This window comes from Lissotriton vulgaris, chromosome 11 (genome assembly GCF_964263255.1).
Source record: "Lissotriton vulgaris chromosome 11, aLisVul1.2, whole genome shotgun sequence".
In the NCBI taxonomy this organism is placed as follows: domain Eukaryota; kingdom Metazoa; phylum Chordata; class Amphibia; order Caudata; family Salamandridae; genus Lissotriton; species Lissotriton vulgaris.
In genome coordinates, this window is record NC_141699.1 from 594,228,695 (window position 1) to 594,244,346 (window position 15,652).

The window sequence follows — 15,652 nt, forward strand, 5'->3', positions numbered from 1 at the left end:
AGGGGTTAGAGGCGGCAGACCTGGAGCTTGAGTTCGGCCCTGGACCAGGGTTCAATTCCCCGTCTCGGCGGGTGTTGGGCTCAAAATTCCACGGACTCGTTAATTCTCGCTCCGGTGCCTTCTCGACTCACGGGTTCACACTCTGCGACTCTGGGCAATAGCTTGCTTAATCTCCACAACGGCCCCTCGCGGTGGGATGCCTGGCTTTCACCTTGTGGATACCCTGCCAGGGTTATCTCACAGGGGAATACCAGGACGGCTTCCCTAAGCAAGCGCTGAGATGCCCCAGGGTAAGTCGTGCGCTATATAAGTTTCATTCATTTCATTTCATCATATTGTGAACAGGTAGGGCACATTACAGCCATTGGGTATCCACATACTTCCTCCCTCCTGAAATAAGGGTTTACCCCTGGCAGCCAACACCGTAGCCACCCTCGCCTGTATGACTCGGCTGACTAATTAATATGGCTCTAAACAGCAGACCCTGGTCCAGATGGCTGGTTGTATTTAAGGATAAGACCAATCTCGGATACCAGAGTCCCAAAGCTCACCCTATAATTAAATAAATTGACCCCCTTTGTCTCCCAGAGTACCCAAGAGTTGGTAATTTTGTATAGCTGCAAAATGCACCACGTAGAGAACCTAATACTTCTTGGAAGGAAGCATAGCTGAACGAAACTTGGCAGTAGGCTAAGGAAAAAGCCAGGCTGGAAGGGTCGGTCGCACTGGTAGAAGGTCTCAGCAACCATTGATGCTGTGTGGTATATGCACAGGTTTTATGCTGACCCTCAACATTAATGCCCGATAGGGGAAAGCAGGGGTCAGTCTGCAGAACATCATGAACATGATGTATTGTCCCTAAATTGAGTACGTTTTGCTTACACATGACAGGTACAACCATATGCATAGCGGTTAAGTGGCCCTAGGTCATATGAAAATAGTTTATACAGGTCTTGCCTTTTAAAAGGACTTCGTTTGAGATTTATTGGATATAATGTATTTCATGGTGTCCTCGTACAGTGTCTTCCCAGCTTGTGGGTTCTAAAGAGGAGGTTGACATTTCAGGTTTCCAAATGCCACCCCTTCAAGAAATAAAATACAGTACCTTGTAGGTATATGTGCCTCGAATTATAGGCCTTTGTAGTGTAATGCCAATATGTTAAAGCCAACTGTATAATGTGTTGCCTATTACTGACTCATTGAAATGATCCCACCTACTTCCCGTCTCATTCTAATTTCGGGAATTCTCCCTTAAATAAACTTCTGAAAGGACATATTGACCAGGTTGGAGATACTCCTGCTCCAAAAATAAGGTTCTCTGTAAAAGTATTAAACTGCTCTTTGGAGCTATATCTGTGCCATATCAAATGCCAAAATATTAAATTAAAGAGCAAACATCGCTTTGTATGCTGGGACTTCTATGGCCATATTTAGAATGGAAATATCAAAAGAACAAGTTAAGAATACAAAGTGCAGTTGGCTAAAAACCAACTTGACGGCAGTTCATCTGACTATCAGACACAAATTGTACACAAATCACCCAATAGTCATTGAAAACATTCCATGTCTGCATCTGCATCATAGTCCATATTCCTGTTTACAAGAATCTTTCTGTTTCCTTTGCCCCATCGGTGCTGTCCTTTCCCAGAATGGTTTGTACATGTTGGGCTGCATCCTCTCGCTGGGCACAGCCTCTACTCCTAGCGCCCGACACTGATGTTGCAGGCCTTGCAGCTGGGGTCCTTCTTGGCATTGGCTGTGGACAGGCTCATAAGCTGATGCCCACTGATCTCGCCAAGCTCACCCAGAGCTAGGTCCACAGGCTCTGTGTAGATCACCTCCAACAAGACATCCTGGGCATGGCGGTAGACCAGCTCACCATTCTCCACTGAGCAGGTCAGGAAGCGGTTGGCAGAGATGTCCAGCTGAGGTAGGCGTTCTCTGCAGAAAAGGTCGCCGGAGGAGCCCTTGGGTGCCAAGACGAGAACAACATAGTGATAAGCTGTGTACATGCAGTACAGGTCAGCAAAGTAAAGGTTGCTGTTGGTGTTGAAGAGCCGCGAGGCTGGGACCTGGAAGCGGATGCGGCCATAGGGAGAGTCCTGCGGGGGCTGGCCCGTGTTGAACTCAGTGTTGCAGCTGAAGAAGATCCCATGGAGGGTACCACTGACAGGAGAACCGTGGCTACCACTGTTATCCTTCACGGAGGGCTGCATCACGTTACCACATTTTGATCTGTGTGAGAGAGACAGAAGTACAGAGAGTAAACCACACTTAAAGTCACATCAAGCTTCTCTAGGTAAAGTGTCTGTGTGCCACTGTTGTGATTATGTTGACAATCATTTACAATCTCAGCGTAATAAATTGTAAACTATAGCAACTATTTGTTTTAAACTTAGAAGGGTATATTCATTATTATTTCACGCAGCAGCAACTTGCTGTGCTGCATTGAGTGAAAGGGAGAGAGCAGAAATGTTCCATATTTTCAAAGATATGGAGCATTTATGCGTTCTCCTTGTGCTGGTGCACTGTGTTGCCTACTGCCAACACAGGCATTCTGGCACCATAGTGAAAGTGTGCCTGCGTAACATGTAGGATCGTTTTTGTGCAGGCAGGGATACCAATTGAAAGGGGCAGATTCATATTTCTATATTTTCTGCAGGATGCAGCAGACATGGGAAGATGAAGGTATGAGAATAAATAAAGATATTTCTCCTCATTACACCTGTGTTGGGTAGGTGCACCTTTTTGGCCCAAACCCAGGTTTACTGTTCTTTGTAAATCTGGGTTTTGTGTCAGAATAAATGGGAGGATGCATGGGAACGCCCATGCTCCACCTATGTACCGCCTACTCAAACCAGAGTATCGCAAGGCAGTGCTATGCGCTGCCCTGAATTAATTTGTATTTACTAAGCCATCCAAAGCCACACAAAGTGGGTTTGTGTGGCTTAGTAAATGCCAAAATCGAATTTGCGTCAGGGCTGTGCCTCAAAAGTGACACAACCCTGACCCAAACTCATGGTAAATATGAGTCAGAGTGTCTGATTATAGAGTCTGAGGGGCAGATTTACAAGTCCCTAGTAAAAGTTTTGTGCCGCCTTTGCGTCACCTCATTGTGCCACATTTACAACGTGACACATCTAGGGAGATGCGTCACATTTTGAAGCCCTGCGCCACATTATAACATTATACCTGCATCAGGTATAATGTATGCAGGGTGGGCGTTCAGACGCAAGAAAGCCTTGTAAAAGTGACGCCGTCAAATCTACAAGATTTCACTGAGTCACATCTACGACGCCACTGGGTCCAAACCTTACGCCTGCTTGAAACAGGCATAAGGAATGACGCAGCACATTAGGAATAGGCATTCCTGAACATTGCTGGAGTTGCGTCGTGCTTGCGACACAACTCCAGCAATGCGTTACCGGTACGCCAACAGATGCTTGATGCATCTGTCATTCCTTGCGCCACGGTGCGCCGCATGGTAAATGTGACGCATCCATGGTGGCGCAAGGGTTTGTTTGCGTGACACACTTGAACTGACACATCGCTGCTAATATGCGGAGATACGTCAGTTCTTGTAAATCTGCCCCAGAGGGACTACATTAGTTACCTTACCTGATACATATTCTGTGAGGTGCCTTCATGTGAGAGTACTGTGACACCTGTATGTGATTTGTTCAGATTGGTCTTCTGGGGCCATTGTATGTGCAACCTAAGGAATGATATAATCTGGATTGCGTTCTCCTTATAAGAGGTAGGGACTGTGCTATACTAATGTCAAGAGTCTTCTCACTATACATATAATGATTGCTTAAAAACGAAAAGCGAAATTATGAAAACAATCATTTGAATGGCAGTTACCAGACTGTCTTGGGAGTCCACATCAATGACCAACAGCGAATAAATATTATATGAGATGCCTTCATGTTCATTGAGTCAGGGTGGAATTGTATGTACTTAATTGTGCCAGTGGTTGATAGATAGTGCTAGTCACTCAAACTAATTTTTCGCTAACGAGATTTACTTTCCATCTTCAGACTTTTCACCTGACCAAGAGAGAGATAAAGGTGGAAAAGAGAGTCTGTGGTAGAAATATATACGAAAACACTGATAAATGAACAAAGGATGGGCGAAAGAGAACCTACATGAGAGAGGAGACAGGAAGAGTAGGTTAGTGGAAGACAAGGATATGAGGTGGGCTGAAGCCTAGAAAACCTTGGTATCCTAAAATAGCGGCAGCACCAGGCTTCCAAGAAAAACTTTGGGTCCTTGCACATCTTTATATATACTACACAGGAGCATACTATTCTTGTCATCTCTAATTTCCTTATTACAGGTGACTTGTGACTAGTCACCAAATAACTTTGCTGCTCAACTGTAATACGTTATTACAGTTGATTTGTGTGTCACCATAATGCCTTCTGCCGGACCCAGCAACCAAGGTTAAAGGCAGGGCGTAGAGCATCATCAGAGCTGCAGTTTAAACAAAGCAACAACAACTGGCTTTTCATTCTTCTGATTTTTCTTCCTCAAAAAGAACAGTGATGAGCAGAAAGACAATATTTATTCGAACATATTTCTTTTCTGCACACTAAAGGTCATTACAGGAAATACAGACTATCTCTGCATTATCTACACATTGTGAAACCCATCATTTGATAAAAATCTGACTTACATTAAACCGATTCAAATATAATTTTGTACACAATTACTGATTGCTTTGTGTTGTATTTAATTTCACACAAGATTCTGCTTTTATTCTTCATTTCTGCAACTATGTTATCTCTTTCAAATGAAAGAGCAAGAACATGATTTCAGTGATTTGTGGGGAGGGTTATGGTGTAACCATGTATTATAAGAAATAAAATTCCCTCTGCGTACTTATTAAGGATTTTGAAAATCACCACATAGTTTCATGTCCTTAAAGGTTAAAGGAATGTCAGAGTTAGGTGAGAATGTCACTTGAAACATTCTGTTTTAAACTAACAAAACCACTGAAATTGGCCAGTTATAGGTATCTCAAGTAACTTTAACTTGTGCACAAGCCTTCCACAGTCTTGTCATCAATGATGTAATTTCAGATGTTACAGTGATGTTATCAATGATGTCATAGAACAAGTCATGAGTGATGTAATATGTGAGGTTATAAGCACTACATGACGAAAGCGCAAATTATCGTTACTTTAGGACACGAGTTATAGTTACTTGAGATAAGTATAACTGGTAAATGCAATAGTTTTTTTTATTTCAATATGATTTGTATTCAGATTTTAAGGAACATAAGGCAGAATTATAACACAGAGAAAAAATAAAGAAATAAAGAGGCTACTTGTAAGGAAAGTAAGGGACAGGGAGGGAAAAGGGAAACCAGGAACTGTATGTCTCTTAAGCTTGAGGTATGAAGAGAGTATGTAAACTAGAAGGGTTTCGCAAATGGGGCAGTAGAGCAGGAATTTTGGAAGAAAAGATCAAGCGTTCCCCATAATTTCTTCTAAATTGTGGGATATCCCAGTGACTTGTACTGGTAAGAGTGGGAGCTCCGTCAATAGGTTACCCAGACACACCAAGTGTAATGAGATTCTAGATTAAATGATTTTGAATCCATAAGGATGACTTTTATTGCAATTGTTATAAGTAGATCCAACAGAGCTAGATCCAGTTCACGTAGGTCCATACTCGGAGAGGCTGTATGAAGGTCTAGTATTATTGTAAGATAATCTAGGCGGAGGTTAATTTTGAAAATATGGTTTAATTGTTTTGCTATTTGCTCCCAAAAGGGTGCAAATAGATTGCAGTTGAAAAACCTGTGTTCCAAGTCCCTACAAGCTTCTTTGCAGGATCAGCAAAGATTTGAGGGAGATAATTGTAACTACCCGTTGACCAGTAAAGTAGGTTGGTAGCGAAGAGTTTAGTCTGATATAGCGAAGGAACGATTTTATTAGAGAGTGCTAAATTACATATTTTGTCCCAATGCTTCACCGAAAAAAAAGAGTTTTCCACCTTTGGTGTAAATATACGTTCCATTTAGAGTGTATAGAGAAAGGTAGTTTGGATGACTGTTTTTGTAAGAAATTATATATATTAGAAGCCATATGTCTTTTAGCCTGCTACACTCCAAGGACAGAAAGGGGCACTAGATTGTCCACTTAGTTGAGTTCAACTTTGATTTTTAGGAAATCATAAAACTTTATATGTGGAAGGTCGAACTTGTGCTGAAGAGCTGGAAACAAGGGGCCATCATTAAAAAACAGATCGCACACAAAGTGAATACTTTTTTCAGCACAAGAGGGTCCCACTGATCGGCAATCAGTTGGTTTTGTTTTCTTGCAATACTAAAGTGATAGGAGATTGGATGTATGAATAGGACATGGCAGATTTTTGTCAATATCTCAAAGAAATAGGGACTAGGGTCGTTATTAGGTCCAGCATACCTCCCCCTTCAATATATGATACAAGAAGGTATGCAGTTCCTGAGAGGAAAGGAGGGGACACTGGACTGGTCGGTCGTCATTCCAAGGTTATGGGGGTGGGGGGGTAGGGTATTCCCCCTATAGGAATTAGGGCCCTCACACTCCCAGCTGGGTGTCATGCTTCATCATAGGGCATGTTCCTTGTCAGGTCAGCGTTGCAATACCTGAGGGCTCACTATGAAAGGATCTTTGCCGGAGATCTTTTATTCCCAAATGCCGTTGAGTGCTGTGTGGGTATGGGGCCTTGTTGTGTAGATGGATGTGAAAAGTGTAGGTGCTCAGAGTGGTGGAATAAGGCTAGAGCCTCGCTGATTAAAGTATATTCCGGAGTACCTTCAAATCCCATTTTATTCCATTAACTTTAAAGCAAGCACTCAAATTTGCATTAATTGACATGGCCATTTTTATGAAAGAATTTGTATTGAGAGTTCCCATGGGATCTTTAATACTAGTGATGATGGATGTATTGTTTTTTTTATTTTCAGATATGCCGCTATAGATTTGCTGGCCCTATTGAGATTGAGAAGTTTTTTTCCCTTTCACAGCAAGACCTCAAAGGTGTGCCCTTATATGCAACAAAAAATAGTGGAGCACTCTTATGAAGTATGCAGTATTAGGTGTGCTGGTCTAGATACAAGTCATAAAACGTTTCTAATTATATATAATGACAACTCAATTGTACATTCACAAAACCAGGAACAATAGGGTGGTGTTGTAGTAGAAAAAGATTTTTTACTTATTGAAGGGTTTCACACAAGAAAACACACAATCTCACCACTATGGTTACATCTTTTTACAAAAGCTTCAGATGTGTTGAATATGTACCTTCTTCAGCCGACACATGTTTTGTCCCTAAACTGGGACTTTTTTCAAGGCTGATGATGCATCTGACATGGCTGATATTCCACGGCATCTCAATACAGGCTCAATATGTGCCAGGAGTCCAAAACGGTTGGGCCAATTCTGTCAGTATGGACACAAAGCAGTGTCATGAGTGGCATCTAAACAACGAATAGCTGCAAAGGGTCTTTCGCTGCAGGAGGTTTCCAACCCTAGATCTGTTTGCTACGTCACTCAACAAAAAAACAAAGATTCTACACCAGCAGATTTCCTCAGCCAGGCTATCTAGGAAATGCCATCTACTTCTCATGGGGGGGGGGGGTACATTTGGCTACACATTTTCTCTGTTTCCTCTCATTTAAACAATTCGGCAAAAGATCAAACAAGAGCCTTGCCATGTCATTCTAATCGCCCCAGTGTGGGCGCGACAGTACTGGTTCACAGAGCTGTATGGCCTATCAAGGTCTTCTCCAATCCTATTCCAGCCGAAAAAAAATCTTCTCTCCATGAACCAAGGGCAATTGGTTCATCCTCAAATCGGCACACTACACTTGTCGGCTTGGCTCCTCATCACACAGAATTCGGACAACTAGCTATTGCTGAGGAAGTCAGGTAGTACTACAGAAAGCCCAAGCTCCTTCTAAGATCAAATGCTACTCGGCTACGAAGAAAATATTCTGTATATGGTGTGCTGCGCACTCTTGTGATCCTCTCTCATTACCGCCTGAGGACGTTTTGCCTTATCTCTTGTTTCTCACCAAAGCTGGTCTGGCACATACTTCCATCAAAGTGCACTTAGCTGCCATCTCCAGATACAGACAACGTTCTGGTTGCTTATCTTTGTAATCTAACAAACTGATAAAAGAGTTCATGAAAGGACTTTTCAGGGTCTACCCTCCAGTAAGACCTCCTCAAGTGCTATGGCAATTAAATACTGTCCTGTTACAACTTTTGAAGTCCCCGTTTGAGCCAATTCACAAGTGCGACTTGAAGTACCTTTCCTGGAAGGTGGCCTTCCTGTTGGCCATCATGTCAACCAGGCGCATCAGTGAAATTCAGACCTTCACAACAACGGAGCCTTACCTGCAAGGTCTTTCCAGATGAAGTGATTCTTCGTACCAATCCATCTTTTATTCCCAAGGTATCTTCTGCATTTAATCTAAATGAACCAGTGGTTTTGCCCTCCATCTTCTTCAGCTGAGAGAGCACTTAATTCTCTGGACATTAAACAATGTTTAAAGTTCTACTTGCAAAGGACTCAGCCCTTCTGAAAATCTACCCAGTTACAATCGCCTTAAATGCCCCTAGGAAAAGTCTGGATTTGACGTGAGCATCTATCGCTTGCTGGGTTCGTCGACTATTCTCTTCTGTCATGAGAGGAATGGTTGCCCCCTGGTTTCTAAGGTTGCAGCGCACTCAACAAGCAAGGTGGCATCTTCCTCTACCCTATTTGGCGGAGTTTCCTTGCCGGATCTGTGCAGGGCAGCGACATGGATGAACATCCATACCTTCAGAAAGCATTACTGCCTGGATGCCTGGCAGAAGGCGGATACAGTGGTTGGTCAAGCTGCTCTGCGACGGCTATTTGCATAAGGTATGATCTTCTTTGTGTCTACTATTTTGTAAAAAGTAATTAATGTTTTTCTAATTCTTTCTAATCTACGTTTGGGTATATGCATATATGTGTATGTATACATTGTTATGAGCTCATATTATATGCTCTTTAAGATTATCTTTCGTATTTTGGTTTCTGGGCCGCATGGTCATCTTACCCGCTGCCTCTGGCCCTTTGGTACTGCTTGCTATTCGGATTCAAGCATGTGAATCTATACAAGATACAAATCTGGAGAAAAAACAATCTACTTACCTGTACACTGTAGTTCTCCAGTATTGATATCTTTTATAGATTCACAAGACCCTCCTTCTTCCCCTTTTCGGGTTCGCCTTCCATACCTCTCTTTTGCCTTGGGCACTCAGCTCGAAATCTGAGGTATGGTGGCCCTGCAGGGGAAGGAGACTCTATGGTCTACGCTCTGACTGGCTAGGGTTTGGATCTTTTATAACAATGGTAATAGGTTGCTAAATCTAGTGGATCCTTATGGGCATTTGAAAGTTGAAATTTTAATACTCCTATTTTACTGTTACTGTGGGACTCCCACCATGACGACGGGGAAGATTCAAGCATGTGAATCTATAAAAGACATCAATACTGGAGAACTACAATGTACAGGTAAGTAACTTATTTTTTATAGTAGGGGCCAGATAGCACTCTACACACCTCATCTGCAATTGGATGGATGGGGAGGGGTGACCCCTGAAAAGATTCATGCTGGGTGACACCTGCCCATCGCAGTTGGTTCTCCATCTCATGCAGAACCGTGGTAGACTCCACGCAACCCCGGACGCTAATGCAAAACTCAGACATAGAGAGTCGATCTCGTGAGTTCCCAAAGAACGTGGCCGTCTTGTGAGCCAGTTAACTCCGTCCCTCATGGTTATTTCTTTAGGAAGATTTGTGTTTGCTGGGTGTTTGCAGTAGCAATTTGTTCAGTGAAATTGAATATAGGGTGGCTGGTATTTTACTGTACTGGAGTACGACTTTGTCTCAATTACATGAACAGAAACATGGGATAGAAGTAAGTAACATTGATTGATTCAACACTCCAATCCAGCAAAAAAACATCCGTTCTACAATACGATGCCGATCAACAAAAGACCTCTCGTACTTCTAGAGACAAAAATAGATATTCCAGAGTAATACCAATCATCTGAATTTGAAATACCAACAAACAACAGCCATTAAACATCAAATACACAGAAACAACAGCCACCCAAACTCCACGGAAGTAAAAAATCAGGAAACTCCCACTCAACATCCACCCCGTTCTCCAACCCAAAAACATAAGCCACCCCACTCTTGAATGCAGAGAAGCAACAATCATTTCACACTGCAGTGCCAACAAGCAGCTCCGACTCCGAATAGGGCATAACTGCTATTTGTTTGAATTGGAGAGTGAATGGCTGTTGTTTCTCTATAATGCAATGTGGTGGGGCAGTTGATTCTCTCACGAGTTGTGAGACATGGACGTTGTTTCTTCTGATTACAATTCAGAAAAGGGGGTGGTGATGAACAGAGTGTCTGAATTAAGCAGACCACTCTTACCCAGTCCAAAGATCAGGGCTTGATCCATCACCGTTATTTGTCTCACTGCACCATCCCAGCTCAGAACCTGGCTATATGCAAATCAGTCTGTCCCTGGCCCAGTGCATCATGGGAACATGGCAGACTAAACTACCAAGCCAATTCTTCACCAGAAAGGAGACAAGCTACCGGGGACCGGTTTCTGGCATTTCAGCCGTCTTCGGCCCGGCTTGCTTGAATCCTGATGGTGCAGTGAGAAAGGGACTCATGTCTGAGTATACCCTGCCACACCTATAGTGGCCAAAAACGATTCAGAAAAGGGGGTGGTGATGCATATAGCCAAGTTCTAAGCTGGGATGGTGCAGTGAGCTAAAAAACGGTGATGGATAAAGCCCTGATCTTTGGACTGGGTAAGAGTGGTCTGCTTAATTCAGACACTCTGTTCATCACCACCCCCTTTTCTGAATCATTTTTGTCCAACATAAGCGTGGAAGGGTATACTCAGATGTGAGTCCCTAGCTCATTGCACCATCAGGATTCAAGCAAGCCGGGCCGAAGACGGCTGAAATGCCAGAAACCGGTCCCCGGTAGCTTGTTTCCTTCCCAGTATAAGAATTGGCTTGGTAGTTTGGTCTGCCCTGTTCCCATGATGCACTGGGCCAGGGTAAGACTAATTTGCATATAGCCAAGTTCTAAGCTGGGATGGTGCAGTGAGCTAAAAAACCGTGATGGATAAAGCCCTGATCTTTGGACTGGGTAAGAGTGGTCTGCTTAATTCAGACACTCTGTTCATCACCACCCCCTTTTCTGAATCATCTTCTGATTACAGGCAGATACAAAAACTGATTGTTAGGGAATAGTTTATGTTTTAAAATAGGATCAAACCGAAATCAAGGCATTTGGCAAATAACCGATAATAAAGTTTAGAACTGCATATGTGGATTTGGTGCAAAGTCCACTTATTCCATGTACTGATATTTGCCGCAGGTTTCATGACTTGAGTTATGAATTCGGCGTACCAAAGTCGTATTGATTAAATATTATGCATCTAACAGACATGCAGTGTTAAGTTTAGTTAATCTGCACAGTAAAATACTTGCATCTAATTGAGTTTAGAATACCATCTTTGCTTTGATTTTATCCTGTGGTATGGCTGCACAAGTTAATGTTGGGCGGATGTTTTATCCGGAATGGAGTTTGAGATGGCCCTTGCGTATTGTTGCATGAGACAGGTGTTGTCCCTGTTTATTGAAGCATGAGGACAGCTCTGGTGGAAGTATTTTTAGAGCCAAAATGAAAATTACATTTAGTCACTACAGTGCTTTATGTCTCCTAGAAATGACAGTCCATACTTTGAGTACAGTTTTGATTAAGTCGGAGGGGCGGTTGCTTGTTTCTTTTGATAACCCCGGGTTGTTTCTCTGATTGTTGCATGAGATGGCTGATTCTTATTATTATGTAATGTTTCTGGTTCCATGAATTGGCATGTGTGGTGAACGTTGTTTTTCTGGATAGTTGTTTGGATTGAATGCTTGTCATGATTATTACGTGGAGGGCTGTTGATTCTCTCTAGATTGGAAAGCGGGTGATTCTTGTTTCTCTGGATTGAGATGAGGGGAGTATTGGCTTATGATCTCAGTAACGACACATAGGGTGTTGTGTTACTTGGTTTGAACTGCAGTAAGGCTGTTTTTTCCTTGCATTTGATTCTGGAGTGGCTGTTGTTTACTAGCAATGAAGCTGAGATGGATGCTGACATTATGTACAGCAGTAAGGCTTGGCTATATTTACTTTATTTTAGAATGAACTGCGAGTTTCTCTCTGATCGAGTCTGTTGTTTCTCCGAACTAGAGTGTTGGTGTATGGTTTCTACATGTTTTTTGATATTGGATTACTGTTATTTGTTGAGATTGGGTTTTGGATTGGCTTGAGTAGGGGCAACTACTTCTTTAAAATGGAGTTTGAGGTTGACGTTTTTGCCCATTAGAGCGTGAAAAAGATGTTGGAAGTGGGAGCGTGATAAGGCTGTTCTTTCTGGAAATCAAAGTGTCTTTAATGGTCAGAAAGTGTCACACTGACCTGACATGCTGGAAATATTCCTTGTGCTGGTTCCTGTAGAACACGGCGAGGCGCAGCATTCTTCCAGCTATTAGCTCCGCCTTCTCCTGCAGTTGCTGTACATGCTCCTTGGCATAATCTGGAAAGGGGAAAAAATGGGAGCGTGAGTTTTATTGGCAGAAAAATATTAAAATGTTTTCCGACTCTCTTATCTGTCTCATATTACTGGCAGAGATGCCATTTAGAAGGAACTCATGGATTGCAATTGCCATCCTATGGCCCTGATTAAAAGGGGGCTGGATCATTCCTAGCAGTGTGCAAACACATATTTGTGCAGGGATCGGAATTATAAATTGTACAGAGGTTTACAACATCTGGTAACTAAGAGGTACAGTAAACTCCAGACCCCTGTAATTTTACTCTGGTACATTTTGGCAGGTCTAGAGTGACGAAACATACCATGGGGGCGAGGGTGAAGAGAGCGACAGAGGGAACAGTAAATACCACCACACATGGATTTTGGTACAGAAAGAAATATCTTCACATGTTCTTGCTGTTAGTCAAAGCTCCAATTTGGAGGAAAGTATTGGGCCTGTGGAAGTCAGTCCCCCTTGAGGCATAGGTTAGGAATTATCTCTCACCGCCACGTAGTGTTAAGCCTTGGTAGGGTATATAAACTCAAAGTACAATATACTCTATGCAGACTCTTGTTATTAATTAAATCAGAATAATACAAGTCATACTATAAAGAAAACTTAGGCCCTGATTTATCTCAGGGCGGACAGTCCGACGTTCTGCCACGGGGTGGAGTAAATTACTCCATCCCCATGACGAAGGTGTCGCCCACCTAATTTATAAACTACCATCAATCAGGCAGTCCTTTATAAAAGCATTACCAGGAACAACCATTGCAGTGGTTCCTTTCAATGCATTTTACTCTGTGCTACTGGGCTGTGTCAGCAGGATGCAGCCCCTTAGCACAGAATATTCTTTGTTCTTTACAAAAACAAAAATCCTGAAACAGAATTTTCTTTTTGTAAAGAAAAAAAGTAATGTTCTCGTCGTCATGCGAGTCTTCTCCCATGGCAAGGGAAGCATTATTGCGATTTCACTGTCCCTCACTGGCAGGTTTTCCTGGCGGTGAAACACCGCAAAAAAGAGCTACATGTCTGGTCATCTAAATTGGTAGTCTCCACCGTGGTCAAATTGAAGGTCCTTCCGCATATATATTAGGCCACCGCAATGGAGTTCCCTTCCTGCTAACATATAAATCATGTCCTTAGTCTCCCTGCTCTTATCAAAGGGTGGTCAGGAATTTGGTAGGACATGGCCAATGAATTACGGTCTTCTGCCCCATCTTAAATCACTCGGAGACTGCTTTAAAGTTGTTAAGTTCATCTCAACTGCCATGCAAGCATCCAGCCATTCAAGGGAAAGTGACTGATATGGCTGATAGATAATAAGCAATATAGGAGCAAGAGGATCATTTTAAATGGTAATGCTACAATGTTTTACTGTAAAACTCATATGCTCTTTCTTGGTTGTTTTTTAGGTTTGTTTGAATGTATTTAAACCGTGGACAATCATTCATAATAAAATGAATACATTATAATTGTAAAAATAATGTTTTGGTTCTGAAAATCATCTTTCTGGTTCTGTAAATCGACCTAGCTGCTGAATGTATAACGGCTGCCCCGAAAGGATGGCACAACCATAGTCAGTCCGGGCTAACTCAAGAACCTGCAGTACTGCCTGAAAGTCCTTTGACTGGATAGAGAGTTTATGCTTTTTCAAGGAATTAATGGTAGCTCTTGCTGAATTTGCTGTAGGTTCAATTCGTGAGGACATGGATACAATGATCAGTCGATATGTCTAGTGATTTAACTTCTATAAACAGAACAGGTTGAAATCCATCCGTGTGAAGTTCATGAACCAGTTTTTGTTCCCTTTGGTGTCCAGTGGCCGACTTATGAAATAAATTCAGTTTTCATTGGGTTGAGTCTCAAAGTTCAGAGACGTCCTTTAATGCTGAATGGCAAAGCCGATTTTAGAGGGCAAGTCTTTTACTACGGTGATATTTTTAGATACATCTTTGAGTCATTAGCAAATTGATGGGCTTGTTCTCGTCGTCTTCCATACCTCCACTCGCACTTTCCTGACCTGAGTATGATCTGGGTTGTATGTTGGGAAAAGTTACTTTCTGATGATGGAAAGTTTTAGATCTTTTAAGGTCGGTTATAAGATACTTGGGAGCAATGTTTAATGATTGCGAACTCCCTTACTTAGGATTGCAGGCTCAAGCAAATGCTCATTTGTGTGCATATATTTGGGTAGGGTATCTGAAGCAATTCCTGAAGTATTTGAGAGATAAAACATCAGCCTTTTTTGCAGTGTTCAGTTTGATTACCCAAGTATTTTCTCATACTTTGTTGAGCTAAGTGGGTAGTTCTTAACATTTTACCTTCTATGGACTCCAAATTTAATCACTACCTAAAGCAGGTACCATAGCCTAAGCATTTTGTAAAATTTGAACCTAAAATGGTTACACAAAAATACAGAAACAGGTATATAACAAACACAAAAATGCTGAAATATTTTATTTAATTAACAGACAAAAGAACCACAGAGATCGAAATTTTACTTTTAATGGGACGTTTGGAGCTTGTCAAATGTAGCTTTTATTTCTACAAGACGAAGCAAAATGATGCAGGGTTCCTCAAAGTAGGTCCTGGAGGGCCAGATCCATGCCAGATTTTTAAGATAACTACATGCATCTAAATGGGGATATGCTAAAAACCTGGCATGGAGCCAGCCCTCCATGACAGACTTTGGAGAACCCTGTACTGGACTCTATTATATTGCTTTCCTGAGACTTAAAATTCCAATCAACTAATGGTTTGGGCATTGATGGATACATGATAAAAGTAAAGTAAAATGTGGGGAGCTCTTTTTAGGTCTCGCCTAGACGAAAGCAAAAGCGAAGCTTTTGCTGTCTAGGGCGAGACAACTTATGTAATCACTTTTTGGGGAATGTGGACAGCAGACTGTCACAAGCTTCTCCTGCCGGAGAGTGTACCTCGTGAGCGCGCACGTCGCCGTGCCTCATATTCCCATGCGAAGGAAAGCCACACTGAACACA

The 15,652-nt window shown here is 42.3% G+C and overlaps 1 protein-coding gene across 1 annotated transcript in view; it reads right to left on the reverse strand.

Annotated features, from left to right (window-relative positions):
• Window positions 1–335: 335 nt before the first annotated feature.
• PHYHIP (phytanoyl-CoA 2-hydroxylase interacting protein) overlaps window positions 336–15,652 on the reverse strand; it is a 334,597-nt gene continuing 319,280 nt past the window's right edge. The window contains exons 4-5 of the mRNA XM_086944801.1: window positions 12,535–12,652; window positions 336–2,235 (exon numbers count right to left, since the gene is read on the reverse strand). Coding sequence (XP_086800927.1) covers window positions 1,701–2,235; window positions 12,535–12,652 — 653 coding nt within the window. The 3' untranslated portion in view covers window positions 336–1,700. The remainder of the gene's footprint in view (window positions 2,236–12,534; window positions 12,653–15,652) is intronic.